The 27418-nt window shown below is 43.9% G+C and overlaps 2 protein-coding genes across 3 annotated transcripts in view; both read right to left on the reverse strand.

Annotated features, from left to right (window-relative positions):
• The window catches only part of LOC308318096 (phosphatidylinositol 4-phosphate 5-kinase type-1 alpha-like), a 28915-nt gene extending 24051 nt beyond the window's left edge, over window positions 1-4864 (reverse strand). Inside the window, exon 1 of the mRNA XM_080767484.1 lies at window positions 4808-4864. The gene's annotated coding sequence lies outside the window, so the exon portion shown is untranslated. The remainder of the gene's footprint in view (window positions 1-4807) is intronic.
• Window positions 4865-6818: 1954 nt separating this feature from the next.
• On the reverse strand, window positions 6819-26577 carry ecm1b (extracellular matrix protein 1b). 2 transcript variants are annotated; one of them, XM_080768830.1, is made up of 11 exons: window positions 26421-26577; window positions 25670-25720; window positions 25476-25532; window positions 24408-24473; window positions 22699-22752; window positions 20117-20400; window positions 17347-17573; window positions 15798-16092; window positions 14218-14462; window positions 12738-12825; window positions 6819-9975 (listed from the first exon to the last, which is right to left on the reverse strand). In XM_080768830.1, the coding sequence occupies exons 1-11, from the start codon at window positions 26494-26496 to the stop codon at window positions 9781-9783; spliced, it is 1638 nt and encodes a 545-aa protein (XP_080624956.1). In that variant the 5' UTR covers window positions 26497-26577; the 3' UTR covers window positions 6819-9780. The 2 variants fall into 2 exon arrangements, with proteins under 2 accessions (XP_080624956.1, XP_080624957.1); XM_080768831.1 differs by lacking the exon at window positions 25670-25720.
• Window positions 26578-27418: the final 841 nt, after the last annotated feature.

Here is a 27418-nt window from a genome sequence, read left to right on the forward strand (position 1 = left end):
ATCAGCCAAATTGTCAAATATTACGTTAAGAAAAGGGGCAAACATGTGAGTTTGTAGATCAGCTATTTTCCACAATATACTTATCTGTGATTCTGTGGAACGACCAACTCCTGAGTCAAACTAAACGAAATGCCTACAATTCCCCAACTAGTGCCAACGATATGGCCTCATTTGGCATATCGGGTCATATCAGGTCGGTGAAATGTCTACTGATTTAGGCTCCAACTCGTCTCCTGTTTGGAAGTTCATTTTGAAATACAGCCTATTTTGTCTGTTGCCAATCAGTCTGCGTCACTCCATTTCCAAACTACTCTTTTAACCCATTTTGGGCGGGCACCCGTTTCGGCGTTAGCATTACGTTATGCTTTAGCTATTGAAAAATATCAGATCTACAAGCTCATAGCGCGCCACTCGCTATTTTTGTAAAAAAATAGAAACATAGCTTTTTCAGAAAACTGTCATTTTCAAACAGAAATAAAAATGCAGCCGTCTGTACTATACTGTCACGTCCTGTACCTTTATATAATCATAAATCCGTGAAATTATCGCGTCCTGAAAGGTTTGAGAACCCTTGGCCTAATTAATGCATATCAAAAACCGTGGGTGCTTGAAATTAGCATGCGTGTATCTCGTTAACCCCTTCTTATCTGCTGTTCAAGGATAACGGGGCAGAGTAACCCAGAGTGGTTGTTGTTGTGGGTTTTTTTGCACGCACGCACACACACACACACACGCACGCACGCACACACACACACACACACACACACACACACACACACACACACACACACACACACATGCACACGCACACGCACACACAGGCTCCCTGCCTGTCATGCAACAGACTCTAGAGACCACCAACTAGAACTATTCTTACTCCCCGTGACTCAAACTGACCGTCCAGGCGTCCACTCACACTCACAAACGACTAGAGACCACCACCATGATACTAGAACTATTCTTAACCCGCTGAGTCAAAGTGCCTGGACAGCTCTGAGACAGACACTCACTGTCTCACACTCAGCACGGGCTCTGAGACAGACACTCACTGTCTCACACTCAGCACGGGCTCTGAGACAGACACTCACTGTCTCACACTCAGCACGGGCTCTGAGACAGACACTCACTGTCTCACACTCACAGGCTCTGAGACAGACACTCACTGTCTCACACTCAGCACGGGCTCTGAGACAGACACTCACTGTCTCACACTCAGCACGGGCTCTGAGACAGACACTCACTGTCTCACACTCAGCACGGGCTCTGAGACAGACACTCACTGTCTCACACTCAGCACGGGCTCTGAGACAGACACTCACTGTCTCACACTCAGCACGGGCTCTGAGACAGACACTCACTGTCTCACACTCAGCACGGGCTCTGAGACAGACACTCACTGTCTCACACTCACAGGCTCTGAGACAGACACTCACTGTCTCACACTCACAAGCTCTGAGACAGACACTCACTGTCTCACACTCACAGCACGGGCTCTGAGACAGACACTCACTATCTCACTCAATTAACCGATTATGGGCGGAAACCCAAACACTATGTTACATTATCTTATAATGTAGCTATTGAAAAACAGCAGATCTACAAGCTCATGAGCCTGTAGGTCTGCTATTTTTGAAAAATGGTGAAATTGTGGCACAAATCTTTCTTTCAGAGCCAACGTTTTCAACTAAAATCTTTGCTTCTGGGGGGGGTTCCTGGAACAACATATTATTTTCAGATGGGTGTCGGTGGCCCATTACATGAAATATTGAGCACCACTGATACAGAAACATGAGGTATTTCAGAAAACTGTCAGGATTAGGATTTAGAATACTTTTTTTTTTGACGTCAGGTCTAAATGGGTTAACCCATAGATTCATACACCGAACGTGGAGGATACCATGCAAGTCACCAACCTGCACATCAGAAGCAATTAGGGGTTCAGCGTCTTGCTCAAGGACACTTTGATGCCAACTCTGGGGGGAGGCCAGGGATCAAACTACCGGCTGCTCTACCGGCCACTCTACCGCTGAGCCACTGCCGCCCAACAAACAACTATAGCGAACTATAAAGGCTACATAGTCTGGATTTTCGATGGTGAGGTGATCACCGAACTACAACATGACGTCACTGAGCCGCGGTGAAGAGCAAACCACCGCCACCGCTCCAGCCCTTCTCTCTGTTTTTACTCACCACCGCTCAACGTTATTTCAGCTCCGGTGGTCAGCTCACCACCGGAGCGGTGGTCAGCTCACCACCGGAGCGGTGGTCACCTCACCACCACCGGAGTGGTGGTCAGCTCACCACCGGAGCGGTGGTCACCTCACCACCGGAGCGGTGGTCACCTCACCACCGGAGCGGTGGTCACCTCACCACCGGAGTGGTGGTCACCTCACCACCGGAGCGGTGGTCACCTCACCACCGGAGCGGTGGTCAGCTCACCACCGGAGCGGTGGTCAGCTCACCACCGGAGCGGTGGTCAGCTCACCGCTCACCACCGGAGCGGTGGTCAGCTCACCACCGGAGCGGTGGTCAGCTCACCGCTCACCACCGGAGCGGTGGTCAGCTCACCACCGGAGCAGTGGTCACCTCACCACCGGAGCGGTGGTCACACCTCACCACCGGAGCGGTGGTCACCTCACCAACACCAGAGCGGTGGTCACCTCATCACCGAAAATCCAGACTATGAATAGGCCTTAAAACATACTTAGGATGCCCCCACTGGCTCAAACTGCCCATCCATCCACTCACACTCACAAACAACTAGTATCAGATTACACCTCACTGCTTCTCAACCGATCAGGTCCGGGTCGGGACCACCAGGGGTCTAAATGGACCCTTTACGGGTCTTGAAAGCCCTATCGCGGCGTTCACGTTATTAGCGTTTATCGTGATAAAAAAAAGAGATGCTCACAATAAATCGTATCGCATTGATTTTAAATGCATCGTGAAATTGTCCCCAGTCAGTCAAACACTAGTAGTGAGTTATAGCTTTTGGTGAGCTGGAAAATCATCACCACATTTTCGGTTATGTTATACTTTAGCTATTGAAAAATGGCAGATCTACAAGCTCGTAGCGCGGCACAGAGTGCCGCGCTACGAGCTTGTAGGTCTGCCATTTTTGAAAAATCATGAAAATGTGGTGCTTAATCTTTGAATATATATAATTCTTCCAGAGTGAACGTTTTTAACTCAAATCTTTGCTTCATGGGGTTCCCTGGAACTACATATTTTCAGATGGGGGTCAGCGGCCACATACAGACAATTCTGGGGGTCCTTGATATGAAAAATTTCAGCACCACTGACATAGAAACTGTTAGGATTTAGAAGAATCTTAGAATCGGCCTCAGGTCTAACTGGGTTAAACCCTCTATACATTTGATCAAACTAACCTGTAAAGAGTGGATGGATACTCCTTCATTACCACATCACCACCAAGGCAAGAACGGGATATTGTTGTAACATCTCCCTTATGACAGACAGGAACTTATTGACTAAACAATCCACTGGACCCATTAGGTCCTGGAACACATATACTACTGTATGTCACATTAGCTTTTGACCACTTTAACCATTATTTTAGCTTTAGCTGTTGGAAAGAAGCAGATATTAAAAAATATATATTGTGAAAATTGTGGCACAAATGTTTAAAAAAAAAAATATATATATATATATATATATATATATATATATATAAATATTATTTCACACACACAACGGATGTTTTTAACTCAGATCTTCGCTTCTGACGGGGTCCCTGGACCAAAGCATCTTGAGATGGGGGTCTGCGGCCAAATACATTTACATTCTGGGGGTCCAGAAAACTGTCATGATTCATAGAATCTAGTCTCAGGGTCTCAATGTGTTTTAGGCAGACTAGTGGAAGGGGTGAGAGAGACATTATACACACTAACTCACACACATCGCTGGTGGACTGGTGACTCTGCTCACAACAACCATAACGTGAAGTCAGAATAGGACACAACATATTGACCCCCAACCCTCAATCAATCAATCAAATCAAATGAACTAAAACACACTAAAGTGTAATGTGTTTAGTTAAATAATGACCAACATTTAATTCATAAAGCACTGATAACAGCCTTATATCCACTCAAGACAGTGGTTTTCAACCAGCTGTGGTCCTTGAGGGCCCGGGTTCCAGGCGGTCCCCAGACAGACCCCAGCTAAATGATGGAGAGTTGGGTAGCTATAATGGACTCCTATAATGGACTGGACCCCTATAGATCCTTAACTCTTGAGAGTGTAAAATGACAATTAGAGAATGTAGAAGAATTTTTATTTCTGTTCAACGTTTTGCCGGTTCTCTCTCTCCTAATGGTACCAACATCAACACAGCATGGAATTATGGACAACAATCCTCAACAACAACAAACAGACAGACAAACAGACAAAATATTCTTTAGTTTGGTGTCTTTGAGAGGCTTAAATCTCAACAAATGGTGGTCTTTGTAGCTCAAATGCCAAATACATAATGAAATTGCTACCATGAAAAGGGTTGAAATGAAAACCACAGGTTTTTAAACTAAAGTACAAACGACACCGTAGAGAATAAACACACACCACTGACAACTGCATTGCAGATACACTGATGAGAACTTCACCGACAGGCTAACGGCTATAGCTGCTAACTAATTAGCCACAGCTGCAACTTGTTGTTGCTAATTTGCACTTGCACCGATCCCTCCTTACCCCCCACCTGGGGCCGGCCGTCAGGTGACCGTTGTCCAGGTGTTTACGCGGTAAAACAGCTGTGTGTTTGTGTTGTGTGTAGTGTGTAGTGTTGTACCTGTCTGGGCTGCTGTAGTAGTGGGCTCTGAGGATGCTGCTGCCGTTGCTACAGCGGACGCCATTTTGGTTCTGTCTGGCTCTGCCTGGGTTGCCAGACATGACAGATTCTTTGCAACAGAAATACGTTTTTTTTTTTTTTTTTTTTTTTTTGTAGGCATATTAGTGATTTGAGATTCATCTCGGTCCGATTAATCAATAATGTATTCTATTTATTCATATCATTGCGCTTTTTTACATTTTTTACATTGTAGATTTTATTTATTTCTTTGTGATGTTTATTTAATGTTTGGAGCCCAAAATAAGCTTGATTGATTGATTGAAATATGAATAAAATTTTGCTGAATTACAGTACATTTCAAGCACAACTCAATACAAGACTGTTAACTGTGAGTGGACGACCCAATAAAGCATTACACTTGTTTACAAGAGGGTCCACCATGTTCAATTCATCAAAACATTTAGAGACGTACAAAACTTCTATAGGCCTATAGCCACAAAAAAAAGAGAAAACAGGAATTCATCATAAAGGAGGTAAAAAGGGAGAAGAAACATATACAGTGAGGGGGAAACGGGGTGGGTGGTGAGGGGGGGGTTCGTAGGTGCCCTTTGAGAGCGGTTTTGAAGGAGTCAATGGATTTGCATGTCTTAATGACTGTTGGTAGGGCGTTCCACATTTTTATGGCATAGGAGGCGAAATAATTTAGTCCCTTGTTTGTGCCTAAATCTGGGTTGCACAAGGTTTGTTGCACTTCTATACACAGGTGTGTTCTTTGTTGCACTCCCCACTCCATTTTTCACAGTGGTGTATGAAGTACATTTACTCAAGCCCAACTAAAGCAATTACAATTTAGAAAGAAGCCCAAATAAGAAACTAGAAACAAGCCCAATTAAGTAACTATATATACACTTTAGAATCAAGCCCAAAAAAACCATCAAACCAAAGATGAATTGAGTATAAGGACCACAATCCACAATGGAAACAATTAAACCATGGGCTTTCTCGTGTTTAAAAAGCTTTTATTCAAGCTTTTATTACACTGTGCTTTCCTGTGCTTTTCCCCCCCTGCAAACTGTTAATAAAATATTAAATCATAACCGCAACAACTAAATTAACAAGCAAGGTGGCTTAGAACGAGCGGACATGGCAACACTGCTGCTCTTGCCTCTCATCATTCACAACACGCTGCCTGTTTAACCCTGTGCTTTTAACACAGCACCATCTAGCGGCCACACACCGGCACTACACGCTGTACACTTTCTAAACAAGACAAAACGAATAGAATACAATACATTAATGATTAATGCATTAATGATGATGAAGATGATGATGATGAAAAGCTGATTGATTGATTGATTGATTGATTGATTGATTGATCGATCGATCGAACATTGTATTAACAGTTTGCATAATGGGTACAGTTCAAGCGAAGCCTGCAGGTCAAAACCAAACTAAGAATAAATCAAGACTTGTTTACATATGGGTCCTCCATGTTCAATTCATCAAAACATTTAAAGAATACTAATGATACTATACACTTATATGCAAAAGAAAGCACCGTTATTAAAAAAGAGTAGGCTACAGTAGCCTACAGTATAGAAATGAATCTGGAGCACTTTTTAAATCATGAGATTTGGTGTGTGTAAAACTAGTCTGGTTGTAGGGCAGGAGGATAAGAATCAGACGGGTTAATCATTTAGTCAAATGATCTACAGTGTGGAGGGGGAAAAATGTACAGTCCAGTCTCTCTGTCCAGCCTACTCAAGAGAGGGTTTAAGAGGTTAATGACTTTTCAAAATCGTGTGCTTTCTTGTGTGATTGTAATATTTCCATGGTGTTGTCACCAATACCATTTAGCATCTTAACTAATAGATCCTATTTATGAATTGGTGCAGTCATTTCCCTTGGAAAGAAATTCTCACACACGCGCGCGCACACACACACACACACACACACACACACACACACACACACACACACAATATATATAAAGCTCACCAAACAATATAGCTGATAGTTTTTGAAAATATAGCTTTATTCATTTGAAACGTTTTAAATTGTATAATCTTACACATATAAAAGATTCAAACTGGTCTTGCAGTTCCATATTACTGGGATCATTCCTGTGAACAGAGTGGATACGAGCAGCTTATAAAACGATTAGTGGTACAATTATACTTGATGTAGATTACAGGTTTACTTTGACGATGGCGAGGGCCAAGACTTTTCCACGCTCACTCCAGAGGGCCACAGACAGTGCATATCACTGTCGTAGCAAAAATAGCCGATCTACAAGCTCAAAATGTGTCGCGTTGCGATGCGTTTTGAGTTTGTAGATCGGCTATATCTTTGCTATATTTGAATTGAAAATGTTTGCTATTTTTGTATTGGAATCCTGAAATCCTGAATTTCAAATGCATTTAGTTATAGTTATGTTAACCTTATGAACTGTTAACATAACTACATCGGACACAAAAAGACTATAACATTTTAATACTAGTCATTAAGTACAAGTCATTTAATACTAGTCATTAAGTACTAGTCATTTAATACTATAGTCATTAAGTACTAAAGTAATTAAAGCGGTTTTGGAATTGTAACGGCTGAAATCAATTCTATATCGCATGTGGCCCCCGGGCCGCCAGTTTCCCACCCCCTGAAGGTACAGTAATAACTACGCATGTAACGATATATCGCAAATAATCGATTAACATTGGTTCAAACTGACAATTTAAATAGTGATTTAAATGGGCGATTTGAATCGTGATGCAAACAGCAGAGGGGGCGTGAAAAAAAAGAAAATACAGGAGGTTTATAAAATACTTGACTGAATAGTTTTCAGTCATTCGTTACCTATTGAAAAGAGGAAGACAATTAAAAGAGAGAAAATACTGGATTTGTGTAAAAAAAATATATATATATATATTTGTCTGGAAAGTTATTTTGTGTTTATATTTTTGTGAAAAATCGTATGGTGAACCTAGTCTCGTGATTCGAACCGTATCGTGAATTAAGAGAATCGTTACATGCCTAGTTATAACCTAACAACCAGTGGTGGACAAAAGTATTCCAACCCACAGTATTTGAGTAAGAAATAATAGATACGGACAAGATGTGTCCATGGCAAATACTTGTACCGTTTTACAAACACCATTATATTGATCTTACTTTGTATATTGTGTAGATAAGTACCTATTCAAAATGAAATGCTTTTCAAAATAGTTTTTAAAAAAAACTAAAAAAAAACTACAACAGATTTTCCAGAAATGGAAACAAATAAAACATGTGGTTTTCAGTTCCTAGGAAACTAGTGGAGTCAAAAGTATAATATTCGTCTTTGAAATGTAGTGGTATCCAAAAAAATATATACAAATACTCAAGTAAAGAACAGATTCTAAAACGTTGTTCTTTTCTTTAGTACATTAACTTGACTTAAGTAAATGTACTTCATTTGCGTCAATAATAAACACAACATTCATTGCATTCTAACGATGCTTAAAGGGACACTTCACCCTTTTTGCAAAAAAATATATGTTAATGACGTTTAGGAGCTTTAGAACACTTTCCTGGGGGTCTTTATGTGTGTAATATGTGGTTTTAGATATTTTAGATTGTAGCAGTGAGCACACTTGTCTCTGATGTCATGGACACTGGTCTCACTACCTTCCTGGACTACAATTCCCATACTTCTTTGGTACACTGCTCCTCCTTGTGGATAGGGGGGAGAGCTGTCTTACTGAGACAACATGTAGTCCAGGAAGGAAGTGAGCCCAGCTGTGTCCATGACATCAGAGACACCGGGCTCACTGCTACAATCTAAAATATCTAAAACCACATATTACACCACATAAAGACCCCCAGGAAAGTGTTCTAAAGCTTCTAAACGTCATTAACATATATTTTTTTTAGCAAAAAGGGTGAAGTGTCCCTTTAAGTGGGATTTCTTTGGCAGGTGAAGATGGCTCTCCTTCACGGGTTACGTTTACATGTACAAAACTTAAAGACAATATTTCACCTCCATCAAGGCGGAATGAATCCTTATCCGAAATTCTGAGCACGTAAATAATAGTAGGCAAAACCGACCTACTAGCGCTACTAAGCTACTGTGATAGTGGCGTTGTGTTGTCGCGACGCTGTCGTGAGCTTGTAAATCTGCTATTTTATTCCGGCTAAGACGTTTGGTGGATTTGACTGGTTTCTCGATTTGACTGGTTTCTCGATTGTACTGGTTCCTCTCCATTTTACTCCAACATGTATATTGTGTATAAAAGGCCGGGGTTTAAAGTGGTTAAATATCACGGGCGGCTTTTATTATATTTCATGACCATGTGTCAAAGAAGAGGTCGCAAAGAGGAGAAAGTGAAAACAATATGGCACCTTCTTCTTTGAGCCAACGCTGAAAACAACGACTCGGTTCGGATGTGTCCGATGTGTCTTTGAGTAAATTAACCTAACTTAGCAAAACGCGTCACAACGTGACACGTTGCGATCTTGTATAGAACGTCTATTTCCGTCTATTCGTCATAGTAACAAAAAGGGAAAATTATTTACCCCCCCGGCCATCTCTTTAAAGACAGTGGTTCCCAAAGTGGGGGCCGGGGATAGCCCTATAGGGGTCCTTGAGGGAGTTCCAGGGGGTCCCCAGCTAAATGATAGTTAGGAAACCAAATGGACCCTTGTTATGGGTCTGTAATTCAGAGAGTGTACAAATGGAACCCACTCTCAGAGTTAAATTAACTTTGATTTTACAATATGCATTGGGGTCCAATAATAGACATTAAATAGGGGCCCGTAGCCTAATTCAGGTCAAACCTCCGGGGGACCCGTGACATGAAAATGGTTGAAAATCACTGCGAGAGCCGTTAAAAAAAAAAAATCTTCTCTTATGGGGGTCCTTAATGGCATACATTTTAATGATCATTTTTGGGGGTCCTTCCTTGACGTGAAACCGTTTGGTGGAACCATGAGTGCTTTTAGGATGACAGAGGGCAGATCCTCGCCCTCTGGCGCGGGGCGGCGGTCGCCTTGGTAACGGCATCCTTCAGGAGGTCGGCCAGACACTGGACGGAGGAGGAGGGGGAGGGGGGGGACAGACAGCACTGACGCACCGCAGGGGACGCCGACGGCTTCCTGGACAAGCACAGGTTCATGCTGGCCATTTTCCCCAGCTGTCGTAAACGAGGAAAAAAACAAAACACAAAAATCACATTGGAAAATGACATGCAAGAAGTGTCAGCGTTAAGCCATTAACCCATTCTGACCTGAGATCAGATTCTAAAAATGTCTATTACATCCTGACAGTTTAATTATTAACCCATTCTGACCTGAGATCAGATTCTAAATGGTAAATGGTGCATTTATATAGCGCCTTTATCCAAGGCGCTTTACATAGATTGTGCATTACATTCACCCATTCATACACCGATGGCAGCGGAAACCATGCAAGGCACCAACTAGCACATCGGGAGCAATTAGGGGTTCAGTGTCTTGCTGAAGGACACTTCGACAGTAACTCTGGGGGAGCCCGGGTTCGAACTGGCAACCTTGCGGTTCCCATCCAGGCACTCTACCCCTGAGCCACCGCCGCCCCATTCTAAAACTGTCTTTTTGAAAATGACAGTTTTCTGAAAAAGGCATGTTTCTATAGTCAGTCGTTCTTCGATTAAAAACAAAATAGCAGACCTACAAGCTCGTAGCGCGTCACTCGGTGGCGCGCTACGAGCTTGTAGATCTGCTATTTTTAAATAGCTAAAGTATAACGTAATGCTAACACCAAAAGGGGTTCGGGCCTAAAATGGGTTAATGCCGGTGTTGGGTCTAATTTTATATGATCGTGATCACTGGAGACTCTGGGCTCCATTTTCGAACTCGCTAAACCCGCCTTATCCCTAAACTTCTTTGCCTTTTTCTTTAACTATTTTGCAAAACATTTTTGAATAGTTAAAATGGCCAGTCTACAAGCTCACAACGTGTCAATGTAGATTGGCTATAGTTGAACTATTCAAAATGTTTTTCAAAATAGTGAAAAAAAGAAAAAAGGCAAAGAAGTTTAGGGATAAGGGGTTTAGCGGTGACGGAAATGGAGCCCAGTATCTTACACCCTCATACAAACGGGTAAAAATCTATATTCCAAAGTGAGAGGAAAAATTACGTGCAAGAAAAAATATGTACTTCTTTTTGTGCCCCTGCAGTTATTGCTATGTGGGAAAAACTAAAAGAGAAATGAAAACTAGAATCACAGCACACAAGATCAATATGAGAAATAATGATAAGAAGACTCATCATCTCTAAATAGACCACAGCTGAATATTTCAATAGGTGCACGCTAACCCCTCCTACACAATAGAAAATTGGAAAGAGTGTTTTTTCTTTATTTAATTTTTTCTCATTTAAAAAAGAATAATGTCTGTAATTCACTTAATTAATATGAAATAATATAAAATAAACAACATGTTGGAAAAGTTTGAGAGCAAGAGTGTCTGTCCTGTTGTCTGTTTTGTTTGTCTGTTCACACTTGTCATTATTAACAGTTTTTAGTTTTTTCATGTTTATCACATTTATGTCTTTTTTATTATGTTTTTGTATGTGGAACATTTACATTGCCTGTCATGTTGTTTCATTTTATATAACTGAACTATTCATTATCATTGTCGATAATATTCTGATAAATAAAAACAGTATTAAAAAAAAAGAACGTAAATAGACCGCAGCTGTGTGTCATTGCTGCCCGAAAATAAACAAGTTCATAAGAAACTATACTCAAGAGAGTGCAGATATTCCTTTATCTATATACTGTAGATCTAATTTTATAATCATAATGATTACATTAGAATCTGATTTGTGTATCATTTAGTGTCAAACTAATGTCGCCGTAACTTTAGGATAAGATATTGCCCATATTTGGATATTTCCCATGTCAAATAAGCTAATATTAACAAACAGAAAGAAAGCCAGCTGACAGAATAATGTTTTGAACTTACAGGCGCCTCTCTAAAACAAACACGCTGATAAACGCCACCGAAAGCTGACAACCTACTCGACCCGAAGACGACCAAATAAACCGTTATATCCTTGTCTTTGGTCAAGGCCGGTGAATGCACTGAGCCTGCCTGTTACGCAGTGGTGGAAAAAGTTTTTTTTTTCTTTTTTACTTAACCCATTCTGACCTGAGATCAGATTCATACGAGGTTTCCACTGGACACACACTGGTCTGATTATAACCCATTCTGACCTGAGATCAGATTCTAAAAATGTCAGTCGTTCTTCGATTTTTTCAAAAATAGCAGACCTACAAGCTCGTAGCGCGCCACTCGGTGGCGCGCTACGAGCTTGTAGATCTGCTATTTTTCAATAGCTAAAGCACGACATGATGCTAACACCAAAATGGGTTCCCGTTCAGAATGGGTTAAGTAAAAGTACCAATACTGCAATATAGAACTACTCCGTCCCGGAGTCAAAATGTACTCGACTCGTAAAAGTACAAAAGTATTGGCATCAAAATGTACTGAAGTACCACAAGTAGAAAGTACTAATTATGCCGACTGTCCCAATTCATGTTTTCAAACGTCTAAAAAAATCTTTTGAGAATAGCTGATCTATACAAGCTCATACAATGTGTCGCAAGTGTTTATTTTTCACTGACGAAAAAAACAAAATAAAAACTATGGTGACTAAAACTATTGACTAAAATATAGTATCTATAGGCCTATAGAAATATATAGTATCCAAAATAGTATACATTCCTTCAACACATAAAAACTAGACTGCTAAAATGTTGGAGAGGGACTTCACTAGATTCAGTAGAACAAAAATATATTTTTTTGTGCTCTCAAAATAGCAGATCTACAAGCTGAATGACTCCCCCCCCCCCTCTCACTGTATATAAACAGGTCAGACACAAAGACGTATCAATCAATGCTTTTCTACTCACCTTCTGACGAACACATGCAGTCCTGCTTTCTGCCGCTAGAGAGCAGCATTTAGTTACTAAGCCCTGGATAGGGAAGCCCACAGGGAACCTGAAATGACAACAGTAGTCACACAGCTGTTATGTTCTGCTTGACATTATTATTCACTTATTCTTCATTAATTACTATATGGATGTATATAACTATTTTTATTCAATAATTAAAGTTTCTCACTCATGCAGATAATATAAAGCTCCAAATTGAATTGAATGAGAGAGACAGAGAGCGAGAAAAGGAGTGAATGATAGAGACAGACAGTCCAGCAGAGAGAGAGAGAGAGAGGTGGCTCGTGTCACCTTTAGACGGCGTGCCTTCGTCGGTGAAACCCCAGTGCAGCTTTTTCTTTATCTGACTGCTTTTGCCATCGTACTGTGACATGTATTAATGCACTTCAGTATCTCTGCAGTTTAATCAAATGGGCAGTATCGCCACTAGGCATCTATGCACAGTACACACTGTTATTTAGCACCAAGTTTTGGACAAATCAAATTTATCAAACGGCGAAAGTAGACGAACTGCATGAGGAAACGCAAACGCAGCGCTCTCGTGGGGGGGGGATAAACTGACGCTGCCAGATGAGGGCGGTATTGCGGAAACATATTCCCCAACACAACACTCATCTGGGATCTCTGACGGAGTTGAGCCCTGAGTCAGATCTGCTTCGTACCGAACCAATCAGCGTGAGCTAAAGGCGGGATGCGGATGTGACGTATATAGACACGTCGATATGATTGGTTGTGTTTGCACGCCCACACGGTGATAGACAGACGCTCCCATCCAATCATCTACCATGTATCTTGAAAAAAAGGAACAGCCCCGTCATCGAATTTGCTTCCGCGATCCCAGATCCAAATAAGCTGTGAAACAAATTTGTGTAGCAAGCTTTTTGGATCTGGCAGCGTCAGGTTAGGGGGGGGGGGGGGGAGCACAAACCAAATGGTCAGCCAAAGGGCAACCAAATGGTCAGCGGTGTCCCTGCAAATGGGACATGTCCACCCTCACACTGTTCAACACACGCATGCAGGCACGTTAACGTGTTTACATTTTAGGATATGAGCAGAGGCTCGGGGGCTTGGAGAGCCCGTACGTGCACTCGCTCTCCGGTCCCGTCCCGTCTCCTCCAAAAGCACATTTTGGGGGGAAAAAAACTATTGAAGTTGGAGGACAGAGTGTGGAGTGAGCAGAGGTTTGCGTTATTTATTGGAATGTGGCTGTATAGTTAAAGTATTCAGCCATGAAGGCAATGAGAGTAACGTCGCGTCACCAGACTTTACAACTCGGAGGAAAGCCTGGTCTGTGTTTCTAAATCACTGTATGATCCGGTCTAGACCCAATGGTAAAATGATTTTACCATATTATTTTTTTATTTAGATTTTAGTCACTAAAATCTAAATAAAAAAAAAATATATATATATTCTCGTGCAGCAGTGTGGTCTCACTCACTTCTTCTTCACGACCTTGTGGCTCTGACAGAGGTGCCCGAGGGAGACCTCCGGTGGCGTGGTGGTGTCGGTGTCGGTGGTGGCCGCCGGCGGCGGCGGCGGCAGGTCGGTGAGCTCATAGCCCGGGCGGGGGGCTCTGGCGTGGAAGCAGGCGTAGCGCGGCTCGCCCTCGGGCTCCGCGCAGCACGGGAAGCTCACCTTCCCCCCCGCGTCCTCCTGGCAGAACCGGTCCATCTCCTGGCGCCACTGCAGAACAGTGGTGGGAAAGAAGTACTCAAATTGTTTATTTAAATAAGTATAAATGCACATTTAAAATCGACAGAAATATTATTAAAAGGATACAATGACATTTAGTCCACTAAAACTATAGACTAAAATACCATGACTGAATCAAAATGTGCGGTCAGAATAAACACTGCATTTTTGCTATTGCTAAGAAAAACATCTTCTCTCGTTGTCCGTGTGATTAACTGTTATCAGCGTAACCTTGTTGTCCCCGGCTGGCTCTCCTTTCCCTTTGTGATTAGTGTGTGATTAACTAGAGAACACACAATATCCTTTTTCACTAAACCCGGGTACATTTTACCCAATGCAAAATATTCAACTACAAAAAAAAATCACTGACTTTTCACAAATCCTATATTGTTTTTAATATATTTTTTATCCCACGATTTTGTAACCCATTTTTCACCCCTGTGTCAATCATCTAATGTGATCCTGGGCTCTACACACCCTCCACCAACCTAGTCCCCATATATGGGGGACAAGGGGAGAGCAACGGACTTGAACTCATGCTTCCTTCATGCCTGAGTGTCCAAGTTGCTCCTTTACACCTGACAGGGGGGGAGTTTCCCTGGTTGGACGTAGCGCGTGGAAGGAACACGTTATTCCAACCAGTTCCTTTCCCCTCCATCAGGCGCCCCGGCTGGCCAGGGGGAGGCAGTTTAGTGACCAGGATTACTGCATGTTTTTTTGTGAGGGTACCTACCCTAGGGGACACAGGGAGAACATGCAAACTCCACACAGAAAGGCCCTTTCACCAACCCCGCCTTCGGGTATGGGCACTGATGACACGGAGGAGGAAACACGCCGCCAGCACCCACAGCGTCCCGAGCGGGAATCGAACCCAGGACCTTCTTGCAGCGTTACCTTGTCATCCACACAGCTCAGCAGCTGTCCTTTCCCCCTTATCGTTACATTGTGGTCCACACAGCTCAGCAGCTGTCCTTTCCCCCTTATCGTTACCTTGTCGTCCACACAGCTCAGCAGCTGTCCCTTCCCCCTTATCGTTACATTGTGGTCCACACAGCTCAGCAGCTGTCCTTTCCCCCTTATCGTTACCTTGTCGTCCACACAGCTCAGCAGCTGTCCTTTCCCCCTTATCGTTACCTTGTCGTCCACACAGCTCAGCAGCTGTCCTTTCCCCCTTATCGTTACCTTGTCGTCCACACAGCTCAGCAGCTGTCCTTTCCCCCTTATCGTTACCTTGTCGTTCACACAGCTCAGCAGCTGTCCTTTCCTCCTTATCGTTACCTTGTCGTCCACACAGCTCAGCAGCTGTCCTTTCCCCCTTATCGTTACCTTGTCGTCCACACAGCTCAGCAGCGCCCCCTTCCCCTTGCAGCACTGCTTGAAGGCGCGCTCCAGGCGGTTGACGGTCTTGGCCTGCCGCGCCAGCCAGCCGTAGCCCCGCCGCGGCAGGCACTTGAGGTCGTAGCGGGGGCGGAGCTTGCGGTGGCGGCACAGCGGCTGGACGTCGGCCGCGGCCGGGCGGCCGGGCGGGAAGCCGATGTCCACGTTCTCGGCGGGCGGAGGGGGGAGGGGCCTCTTGCTGGGCTTCTTCCTCCCTCTGACGCTGCCGGGCTTCATCTCAGACCTGGACAGAAAACTACATGGTTGTAGTCTTTTTTGTTTGTTTTATATATATGTATGTATTCGATATACGATTTTGCAACCCCATTTTTTCACCCAGTGTCAATTATCTATTCTAAAACGGGTAGTCCCAATACTTCATTCTGATTGGCTGGTTACCGTCACGTGACCGGTGTAAACTCACCGATAACCCACTCCTTCAATCACTTTGTATCAAACTGCAGCCTTGTAGCTGAACTGGGGAAGGGGAGCGCTTCATTGCTTTACAAACACATGCCGTGCGGGCGTCTAAGCACCGCCCATCTCATATGACTGTGAATGTGTGGCTCCAGGCAGCCCCGTAAAGATATCAAGCGCTATTCTCCCCTCACATATAGGCTACTTGCCGGGAAAAACAAGGAAGTGCTGTGGCTCTGGCTCGCTCTCTCTGGTGGCGCAAAGCGTAGATACTTTTGTGAATGTAATAGTTTTATTAGGTTAATATTGCTATAATGTTTGTAACCGTTTTAGAAAAGCAATAAGCCACTCGAGGCCCCAGCTTACCGGGTATTTTACACTGGCTGTGGGGGTAGAAGACCCTCCGCTGCGCGTCGGGTCTGCCTACGCCCCCAGCCAGTGTAAAATACCCGGTAACCTGAGACCTCTTGTGGCTTAGGGGCGGCGGTGGCTCAGGGGTAGAGTGCCTGGATGGGAACCGCAAGGTTGCCAGTTCGAACCCGGGCTCCCCCAGAGTTACTGTCGAAGTGTCCTTGAGCAAGACACTGAACCCCTAATTGCTCCCGATGTGCTAGTTGGTGCCTTGCATGGTTTCCGCTGCCATCGGTGTATGAATGGGTGAATGTAATGCACAATCTATGTAAAGCGCCTTGGATAAAGGCGCTATATAAATGCACCATTTACCATTTACCTTATTGCTTAAATGTAATCCTGGGCTCTACACTGCCTCCGCCAAACTAGGGAGAGCAACGGACTGACCTCATGCTTCTTTCACTGCATGAGGAGTCTAAGCCACTTCTTTACACCTGACAGGGGGGGAGGGTTTCCCTGGTTGGACGTAGCAAGAAAGGAACGTGTTATTTCCAACCAGTTCCTTTCCCCTCCATCAGGAGGGGAAATACACGTGAAATACACATGAATATACTACACACTATAATACACTACACACTGCAAATAAGGACAACCTCAATGTCTTTCTACAATAAATAAATGAATTAAGGAATGAAAAAAGAGCATTTTGATCTCAGCCGAGTTACAGTACCTCTTACAGGAGGCGGGGTTGAAGGGGACCAGGCCGGGGGGCAGAGGGGTGGTGGGGGGGAGGAGGTCGACGGGGTTGGGGACCTCCAGGACGGGCAGGTAGCCGGCGTTGGGGGCTTCGCTCTGGAAGCAGGCCGGGCGGTCGCTGACAGGCCTCTTACAGCAGCGATGGACCTTGTCCTTCACCGATGTCTCCTCTTTACAGAAAGACACGAGGGTCGCCTCCCACTGCAACCACATCAACAAAGGAAAGGAAAGTTACCATGTTTACCCTGCAGGGTAACTGGACTAAGCTCAAGAACTTGTTTACAGCCAGGCCCTGCTCATATAACATTTCATGGTAGGGGTTCAATGCCTTGTCCAAGGGCACTTCAGCGGTGGTAATTTTAACGTGCCGGTCCGGGGATACGAACTAGCGACCTTCCGATATCAAGACCGCTCCACAAACCGTTCGGCCTTGTGGTTAGAGTGTCCGCCCTGAAACTGGGAGGTCGGGGGTTCGATCCCCGGCCGGGTCATACCAAAGACTGTAAAAAAAATGGGACCCAATGCCTCCCTGCTTTTATCCTACAAATGTACAAGTATTCTTGGAGAATGCCACTTCTCAAGCCCCTGGAGGGTTTTCTCCTTCCGTTTTATTGAGTTTGTGTATCATTTTTAAACGCTTAAATACATTATAAGTGCCCTCGAGAACTAAAAATTAAAAATGAATACTATACACTATGCATACATACTGTACATAATACAGTATGATTCAAGGCATATAAGGGAGGATGACCTCATACAGTATATGAATCTTGGTGCAGTAAACGGATCAGAAATGTACAGTGGAAGCTACAGTAGGGCATGTAAGGCTTTAACCCATTCTGAACGGGAACCCATTCTGGTGTTAGCATCATGTTATGCTTTAGCTATTGAAAAATAGCAGACCTACAAGCTCATAGCGCGCCACCGAGTGGCGCGCTACGAGCTTGTAGGTCTGCTATTTTTGAAAGATCGAAGAACGACTGACATTTTTTAGAATCTGATCTCAGGTCAGAATGGGTTAATCAGACCAGTGTGTGTCCAGTGGAAACCTCGTATGAATCTGATCTCAGGTCAGAATGGGTTAAGGCTTTAAAAACAAAAAGACAAAAGTCCGGATCAACGTGACATGTCATGTCAGTGCAGTCGGTGCCAAAACAGGGACAACGTGATCTCGAGAAAACATGCAAACAATCTGCCACAGTTTCAACTCCCTTTCACCTTTCCGGGTGAAAGGTTTAACCCATTTTGGGGCGGGAATCCCTTTTGGTGTTAGCATTACGTTATATGCTTTAGCTATTGAAAAACAGCAGATCTACAAGCTCATAGCGCGCCACCGAGTGGCGCGCTACGAGCTTGTAGGTCTGCTATTTTTTTTTTAAATCGAAGAACGACTGACATAGAAACATAGCTTTTTCAGAAAACTGTCAGGATGTATAGAAGACATTTATAGAATCTGATCTCAGGTCAGAATGGGTTAAGTTGACGTGAGGCTGTTCCAGGCGTCTCTAGATCATGTCAAGGCCTGTAGCCGTGGAGGATTAGATGTTGTGTCTGGAATCTGGATGCTATCTGATCAGAGACGCACTCAGCTTCCATGTTGGTGTCAACAAACATGAGTCATGAGGAGACAGAGTGGCATTCCGACCTCAACAGTGGCATTCCGACCTCAACAGCCGGCGTTCCGACTATACGTGGCACAACAGTCCGACACATGCGTGGACGGTTAAAACTCACCCGTGGCGTTCCCTGTGAGATAAGGTTTGTAAGTACGGTGTCTCACCCTAGAACTCACCATGCTAGCAGAAACATGAGTCCCCCATGTCATGCAATACATTAGTCAGTCCGACAGGCATTAGTCCGACACCCTAACCAAAACCCAACCCTAAACCTAACCTCACAGGAAGCCAAGGGTTAGTTTTAACCTGCCACGCATGTGGGGAGCAACGGGTTAGTTTTAACCTGCCACGTATGTCGGGTGCCACTGGTGAGTTTTTAACCGGCCACGGCGGGTTAGTTGTAACCGGCAGCACATGTCGGGCCCGTCGGACTGTTAGCATGTCTAACCAACGTATGCAGCCCCAAACGCTCAAATATGAGTCCCCCCCCCCGTGTCATAACTCAACATGCTATAGCAGACTGCTAACCTGATATAGCTGCAGCATGCATGGATAAATAAAAAGGTAGATGAATGAAACCTATAGGCATATATGCATGGTTCTGTCGTTTGTTTTCCAGTTCATGTTAAAAAATGACAGCAGATTAAAAACATGGCCTAATTGCATTAGGGAATGTGCACATGGTTAAAGTTTTTGGTGGTTTACGTTTTTTTTTTTGTCATAGCGCAACATATGGTTATTGCAGTGATTGCAACAACCACCATATGGTTATTAACAACATATGGTTATTGCAGTGATTGCAACAACCACCATATGGTTATTAACAACATATGGTTATTGCAGTGATTGCAACAACCACCATATGGTTATAAACAACATATGGTTATTGCAGTGTTTGCAACAACCACCATATGGTTATTAACAACATATGGTTATTACAGTGCAAGTGATTGCAACAACCACCGATGCAGCCAAATGACAAATGAAAACGGGACCAAAACCTTCCGCAAATTCTGCCAATAATCATCATTCTTCGAGACACACATCCGGCAGAAAATCCCCCCCACAAAAAATAGCAAAATAAAAAAGGAAAAGGAAAAGAAGAAGAAGAACGAGGAGGTGACTGACCGCCTGGCTGGCGCAGCAGAGGGTCACCCCCTCCCCCCACGTCTGGTTGCCGCGGCAGCAGTCGGCGAACGCCGCCTCGGCGCGGTTGACGGCCGCGGCCCGCCGCCGCAGCTGTCCGTAGCCCGACGGCCCGAAGTAGGTTTGCGGGTAGCGCGGGCGCCGCTCGCCGTGCAGACAGAGGGCCGCCAGGTTGGCGGGGCCGGGGCGGGCGGGCGGGAACGCCACTTTGTACCGCAGGAAGGACGGGGATGCGGCGGCCGGAGGCACCAGGAAGGCGGGGCGACCTGGGAAATGGGAAATGGTGCATTTATATAGCAGCCTTTATCCAAGGCGCTTTACATAGATCGTGCATTATACATTCACCCATTCACACATACATTCATACACCGATTGCGGGCGGAAGCCATGCAAGGCGCCAACCAGCACATCAGGAGCAATTTGGGGTTCAGTGTCTTTGCCCAAGGACACTTCGACATGTAGACAGGAGGAGGAGGAGCCGGGATTCGAACCGCCGACCCATGGATCATTGGACGACCTGCTCTAACCTCCTGATCCACAGTCGCCCCACCTGGGGGGGGGGGGGGGGGGAGGAGGAGGAGGAGGGGCTTATTGTCCCTATCTGATCACGTGATCCGAAATCACGTCATTTTCAAATGATCAGAATCGGATCGGGAGAAAATAAAACGTGACGGCCGGAACAATCGGACATCCCTCGTATCAATATTATATCCAAATCATGATATTAGACTGGGTACTGTCTTCAGGAGCAAAGAAACGTGATCCCTACTTATAATAATAATAATAGTATAATATTATAAATACACAAAGAATTAAGGACATCTAACGGCTTAGAGGAAAGAACCTCCAAATGTATATATACTGTTGGAAGACAGATTTGAGTAAAATACTATCTAAGTCTACATAAAGTGCTATCTATGGGTCGTGTGTGTATGCTACAGTATGTACAGTATGCTATGTATGGGTTGTCAAGGCCAGAAAGTCGTTTTTTTGCCACTCAGTAGGCGTTCCTATGCATAACTTATGGGTACAGTATGACGATGATGTCACACGCATAGCCTCTATTACAGGTCATCATGTTGTCCTCCATCTGCCCTGACCAAGATCATGGTCCAAATACACACAGCCTAGAAATCACTACTGTAATTACATGTGGCACTGTACAGTAGCAATGCATGCGTTTGCATGAGCTATATTGCATCATATTCCAACTGAGACTGTCCTCCGTCGTGACTGTATAGGGAGCAGATTATCCTGCCAAAAGATATACAGGTAGGTACAGTAAGAGGTATATTGTGTACAGTAAGAGGTATATTGTGTGTAGGTAGTCAAGGGTTGATGTTGTTTTGACGTCAGTGACTCAGTGGCTGAGTTTCACTGTATTTCTCAATGGGTTTAGTGTAGACTGTAGAGGCACTGTTCTGTTGCAGCAGTTAAAGGGACACTTCACCCTTTTTGCAAAAAAAAATATGTTAATGACATTTAGAAGCTTTAGAACACTTTCCTGGGGGTCTTTATGTGTGTAATATGTGGTTTTAGATATTTTAGATTGTAGCAGTGAGCCTGTTGTCTCTGATGTCATGGACACTGGGCTCACTTCCTTCCTGGACTACATGTTGTCTCAGTAAGACAGCTCTCCCCCCTATCCAGAAGGAGGAGCAGTGCACCAAAGAATTATGGGAATTGTAGTCCAGGAAGGAAGTGAGCCCAGTGTCCATGACATCAGAAACAACGGGCTCACTGCTACAATCTAAAATATCTAAAACCACATATTACACACATAAATACCCCCAGGAAAGTGATCTAAAGCTTCTAAACGTCATTAACATATATTTTTTTGCAAAAAGGGTGAAGTGTCCCTTTAAAGGTCGCTGTTACACTCGAGGGAAATAAGGAAATAAAGTGACGAGATGATACGAGTCGGTCTCGTCCGGGCCCCGGGGCTAGTATTTCATGTGCTAATTTCTTCTTCTTTTTTGCCGTTGTACACAGTATGCAAAAAGCCTGATTTATACTGGCGTTCTACAGACAATAGGCGATCTACACGTACGCAATATGTTGTGACCTGACAGTGGATATACATTATGTATCTCCTGTAAATGTATATATGTTGGAACACAAGTGCACATTGCTATCCGTTGTGTACAGTTATGTATTGTGGTTGATGTGATGTCAATCATTTCATGTCATGTTGTTTAGTTTGTTATTTTTGTGTGTTTACTTATAGGACCGCAATGGAAATAAGCCGAAAGGCTTTCTTGTGTGTTCATCCTGTGTGACGCATCGCCTGTAGGTCGGAAAGTGCTCTGTGCTCTTTTTATGTCACCAAAATCAATCAGTCGATCAATCAATCAGACAGACAGACAGATCTATACAGATGGAGTTCGTTCAGGCTGTGGCGTATGTGCACTGAAGTCACACATGCACACTCTCGTTCGCTAGTAGTCGCATTCACACACACACACACACACACACACACACACACACACACACACACACACACAACAAGACAATGTTAAAAGTGACACGAAAACAGAATCCGTCAAATCGACGATCGTACTCACGTCCTCTGGGTGCGAAACGTGCGACCAAATCCACCTGGGCCGGATCCGTGTTCACTGACGGAGAGAAGAGCAATGATATGATCATATGTTTTATATAATACCATGATTTATTAACACATTAGGTATGCATGTAACGACTCACTCAACTCACGAAACGATTCGAATCACGACACTATAGGTTCACCACCATACGATTTCACTATTTATTTTACACATAATGACAGATTTTTTTTTTTTTTTTGTCCATTATTTCCAGGCTAATTGAGTATAATTTCAGGGGTCCTTGACATGAAAATGTTTGGGAACCACTGCCTTAGTGTGCGTGTGCGCGGCTGCGCTCACGTGTGCATGTGTGTGCGCGTGTTTGACACATACATCTCTCTCTCTCTCTCTCTCTCTCTAACTCGACAAAATGGATTACTTGAATGAACAGTACGTACTCTTGATTATGTTATGTATGATATTTACTTTTGTTTAATATTTTGATGTCAGCGTGTCTGAATAATCCCGTAAGGGATGGGCTGCAAAACGCAGTCAAGACACGTAAATAAATAAAATCATTCATTCATTCATTCATACATACATACAGGTACATACAAGACATAGACAATGTGTCGTGCTCTGTGTGGAAGTTCCCATGAAGTGGACAGCACAGCAGTGACTAACAATAATGACAGCTTCCATCACAGCACAGTAGTTACAGTATGGTGTCCACAGCTCCCCATAATGTGTCATTATGTCCTTCCTGCTAATACTGCCTAATAATAATAATAGCACACCCAGTCTATGACGTTGGCTCAAATATGAGCCTTAAAGGAATATCTAAACTGTATCGACTGCAGCGTTAATTTTGTCGTCTTAAAACAAAAATGTTCGTCGGCTACCTTTTTTTTTCCACTGAGGAAAACGAAATAAAAACTAAGCTATGATGACAAAAACTGAGACTAAACATTTACAGACAATTGCATTGACAAATCTAAAATGTTAGGGAGGGACTATAGTGGAGAAGAGATCCAGTAGAACTAACAGACAAGTGGTTTTATGTTTGGTTTGGTGTGCATGTGTTAACATGATGTCAGGCCGCGGTGGTAAGCGGCTCACCGCTCACCCAAACACATCGGTCTTGTTTTTTGCCAACCACCGTTTCGGTGGTCACTTTATTATCACCTAAAACTGGAGTGTGAATAGGCCTGAGAATCTTGCAGACTGATGTCATCCCTAGCGATGACATCAGGGAACGACAGTTGTCTACCTCTGGTCTGCTTTGAGGCAGGACTCCAGAGAACAAGAGAAGATATAACCTCAGTGTCAGCTCTGTATAGTGGCCGGCAAACTGTGTTCTTTTATAGATAGGACTAGTGAAGAAACACGGGGAAGGTTGCCCCATATTGGAGAAGTCGATCAGGGTGTCTCTTCCGAGAGAGATTTTGCGCCCTCATTAGAAGGCGGTGTTTAAGTGCCATCCAACCGTTTCTCTAGTTTATTTTAGAGTGTCCATGTCTCGGAGCCATAGAGTAGAATCGGCTCGACGGTCGTCCTAAATATTTCTTAATTTGAACCTTTCAATAAGGATGACCAGATCTTATGCATGGCATTGCAGGCTGACCAGGCCATACCCTTCCTGGTTTGAAAGTCCTTTTGGGAAGAAGATATACAGTATATATGAATCATACGTGAACTTTCTCCATATCCACATGCACCTACTGTACCTGCTTCTTGTTTGAAGAGCTCTGTCAGGGAGACTTCTCTCTGCATGAGGTCAGGTTCTTCCATCTCTGGAGGACACACACACACACACACACACACACACACACACACACACACACACAATTATTGAGACCTAGAAACATGGCGCAAATGTTTAATATATAATATTCATTGAGAGCGAACGTTTAACTCAAATCTTTGTTTCTGGGGGGGGGGGGGGGGGGGGGGGTCCCTGGAACAAAATATATTCAGATGGTGGTCGTTGGTAACCTGACGCTGCCAGATGAGGGCGGTATTGCGGAAACATATTCCCCAACACAACACTCATCTGGGATCTCTGACGGAGTTGAGCCCTGAGTCAGATCTGCTTCGCACCGAACCAATCAGCGTGAGCTAAAGGCGGGATGCGGATGTGACGGTATATAGACACGTCGATATGATTGGTTGTGTTTGCACGCCCACACGGTGATAGACAGACGCTCCCATCCAATCATCTACCATGTATCTTGAAAAAAAGGAACAGCCCCGTCATCGAATTTGCTTCCGCGATCCCAGATCCAAATAAGCTGTGAAACAAATTTGTGTAGCAAGCTTTTTGGATCTGGCAGCGTCAGGTTAGGTCGTTGGCCGATTACATTCGATTTTGGGGGTAAATAGTTTGAGAATCACTGATATAGAAACTTTTTTTTTTTCCCAGAAAACTTTCATGATTAGATTAAAGACATTTTGTAGAATCTGGTCTCAGGTCTTCATTCGGTTAAGGGAGAGATTAGGCAACATGTTTATGGGCTTGTTGATCTGCTACTCATGGTCTTGTTGATCTGCTATTTTCACCGGCGCGCAACCGAGTATGAATGAGACATACTTCTAAATCTAACCCTGCCCAACCCCTAAAGCTATAATCTCTAAACGTCTGCCTCTAATCCTAAAACACAACCTGAATGTTTTCCTAGTGTGTAGGCTAAACCTTTTACTGTCTATAATTGTGGGAACATTTAAAGCTAACAAGTACAGTAACACACACACTCACAGTCTCACACAAACACACACACACACACACACACACTTACCTGACTGTTCTAAGAGCTCTGTGAGGGAGATCTCTCTCTGCATCATGTCATCTTCCTCTGAAAGATTAACATTGTGTTAAACTGATTGAAATGCATACTGTAATGTATATCTGAACTACCGCACACACACACACACACACACACACACACGCGCACACACACACACACACACACACACACACACACACACACACCTTGCATGAGCTGATCGATGTCGACCTCAAACTGCCCCATCGCAGCTTCATCTAGCGGACAGACAGACAGACAATCAGATAATCAGACAGACAGACAGACAGACAGACAGATAATCAGACAGACAGACAGATAATCAGACAGACAGACAGACAGAGACCAACATGGGTTAACTAGCTCTGGACCATAGCTCTAAGCTATGGAGCAGAGCTAGGGGTTAACAAACATTCCACGTGATTTATCGAGTGAAAGAGTTCTACGCGTCAAAACAAACCCTCCCACAAATTAAGTTGGGTCATTAGCCTGTGCATTAAAAACAAAATAATATTGATTCAAGTGACAGAAATATGATATAATTAAACGTGTGAGCTTCATGTGTGTATTTGCAGACGGTGAATAATATGCGCATGTTTAATTAGTGCATGTGTGTTTACTTTGTGTGCAGACAACTACAACTACAACAACAACAATAACGCACGAACGGGCTTGACTTGTGGCTTTTTAAGTCCCAAAACAACGGCCAAAACGTAGCAGATCTACAAGCTCACAACGCGTCGCAGCGCTTGCAGATCTGCTACTGTCTTTGGCGAAGAGATTCGATCTGCAACTCATGTTATGAGGGTTTAACTTTAAGTGTGTTTAAAACAGCGTACGAAGTCTCTCTTGTTGTGCGTGTGCACCGTGACGCCGTAGGCTACGTACAGCTTAGAATAAACCATTATTCTAATAAAACTAACATCATGTAAAGCAAACCTTCAGAAGCAGCAGCGCTCACAGAGATCCAGGCACAGAGCAGCAGAGCCCGACACCAGTAGTCCATGATGTCCATAACGGCAACGGTTCGCTTTGAGCCTGGCTTGATCCCAGACACAGAGCAACTATATGTTTATGTGTCTATATCCCTCCTCCTCCTCCTCCTCGTCCTCCAGAGTTCCGCAAAGCGACGCCAAAAAACTGTGTGGTAGGGCAGGAGGGAGGGAGGGAGGGACTGGCCCGGCCCCAGCCCAACGCCCACCCGGAAAACACGCGACCTGAGGCGGCCAGGGGGATCACCATCACAGCGCCTCGCTGCTGCTGCGATAGTTAAATTGAGTTAAATTGAGTTAAATTGACAACGATCAGATTATCTGATCGTTGTCAACTTAACTTGTTATTGCACTTAAAAGCCAAGGGCCAAAATGATTATACTATAGCTATAGCTATTGCGACAGTTTGATATGGTTTATTTTGTTCCATCATTACCGTTTCACTTAATTGTTGGTCCTCCTACATGGCTGCTGAGTGCAGAGGTCTCTTGCTACTGACTGGATGAAATTGGTATCCCAAAATGAAAAAAATAATTGATTGATTGATTGATTGATTGATTGATGGATGGATGGGTACAGTTCAAGAGGATAAAACCAGTAAAAAGACTTGGGTCCTCCATTTTCAAATCAAAACATTTAAACATAGGCTACACTTCTATGCAAAAAGAAAGAAAAGAAGGAAAGAAAATAAAGAAGAAATCATCATACGGTGTATAGCCTATATATAGGCCTACAAGGTTAGAAAACATTATGAACTGGAGATAGGGAGACCCCTTCTAACTAGCATATAGAAATGATGATAACTATATAACTATTAAAGTTGTGCATTGCGTGAAAACAGCAGCAGATCTATACACCAGATCTTCAATGGCGCTGCAATGCGCTGTGAGCTTGTAGATCTGCTGTTTCCAGCTATATAGTGAGTATTATAAGTTGTTCAGTGAC

This window comes from Protomyctophum bolini (genome assembly GCF_963924005.1).
Source record: "Protomyctophum bolini genome assembly, chromosome: 7".
NCBI lineage: Eukaryota > Metazoa > Chordata > Actinopteri > Myctophiformes > Myctophidae > Protomyctophum > Protomyctophum bolini.